The sequence below is a fragment of the Aplysia californica genome, unplaced genomic scaffold, assembly GCF_000002075.1.
Source record: "Aplysia californica isolate F4 #8 unplaced genomic scaffold, AplCal3.0 scaffold00922, whole genome shotgun sequence".
Lineage (NCBI taxonomy): Eukaryota > Metazoa > Mollusca > Gastropoda > Aplysiida > Aplysiidae > Aplysia > Aplysia californica.
In genome coordinates, this window is record NW_004798192.1 from 236484 (window position 1) to 237776 (window position 1293).

Here is a 1293-nt window from a genome sequence, read left to right on the forward strand (position 1 = left end):
GCCGACCTCCCGTGAGCACTGACCTGTGTGTGAGCGGACGTGGATCTGCAGCGCGCTGTCACTGCCGAACACCTTGTGGCAGAAGCGACACTTGTGCTTGAAGAACGGGTCGTCACTGGCATACTGGGACCGCTCCAAGACTGCAAAGGGGGAAGACGAAAAAAAATGGCTGGATTAGTCAAGGTGTTGTAAACGTTTTACAGCATCTGCAATACAAATAGGTCATATAAGTCTCGAAGATTATAGGTGTTACTACTGGAGAGTAACATACAAAGAAAAGAAGGAAGGGAGAAAAGGACGATGCTTTGTTTTGTTTACATAAGTCATTTACTGTACTTACTACACAATAAGGTCACTCTCAGTGTCGAAGATTACAGGTGTTACTTGTAGAGAGTAACATAAAAATAGAAGAAAGAAAAGTGATAAGGAAGATAGATCCAGATGTTTGATTGGATGGAAAGGAGCAAACCGCACCACAGCACCCGCCAACCACCCAGTCCCTCTCCTTCACTTCCACGGCGGCCTCGTTGTCTTGCGTGAGACCTCAGGACTAAAGATCCCCACCGTACGACACATATTAAGCCACCAGCACACACGCTCCAGCAATACCACCCACAGAATTACCATAATATTATCTCAGCTCTAGTTTCCAGCTAAGCCCCTCACGCTCAGCCGAGCAGCATGCAAGATCCACCGCTCACTCACACCAAAGCCTCGGCCGACCCCAGACCCACTCACATCTCCTCGTCTCAACTTTCCAGAAATTTCTCCAATTCCTGTTCTAGTGTCAGAAAACTGAACAATGTTCAGGCACAAAGGGAGTGAGTGACTTGATCGCAAGTCTATCTGTGTCTGTGTGCCGTCTCGGAGTCTGTTTCTGTCTGTCTTCGCGTCAGAAAAATCTGATAAGGCGCAGTCCTGCATTCTTTGTTTTCACAGGAGGTCCCCGCCCAGTTTACACGTTTTGAATCGGATCATCTCGGACGCTGCAGATGGCAAGGGAACCTCGCGGCTCTGACAGACAACTGTCTCTTGTTATCCCGCTCGACTTTCGCCTAACAAATCAATTTGAGAGATGGGGTGGATGACATGCAAGAGGCTAAGGGGTGAGCGTGGATTGGGAGGCGGGGGTGAGGGTGGGGGGAGCGACACTTCTCTCCTTTCACGGGGATTTTTAGATATTTAGAAATAACGTTTTGATGAAATTTTCAAAGGATGGGTGTATTGGGGGTGGGGTGGGGGTGGGTGGGTGTAAGCTATGGTGCAGAATTGGGGACGGGGGGAGAGGGGGGT

At 49.3% G+C, this 1293-nt stretch overlaps 1 protein-coding gene across 1 annotated transcript in view; it reads right to left on the reverse strand.

The window, feature by feature from the left end:
* LOC101860453 (homeotic protein spalt-major) overlaps positions 1-140 on the reverse strand; it is a gene marked incomplete at its 5' end in the record, with an annotated part of 24150 nt that extends 24010 nt beyond the window's left edge. Inside the window, 1 exon segment of the mRNA XM_035972953.1 lies at positions 24-140. Coding sequence (XP_035828846.1) covers positions 24-140 — 117 coding nt within the window.
* Between the last annotated feature and the right edge of the window lie 1153 nt (positions 141-1293).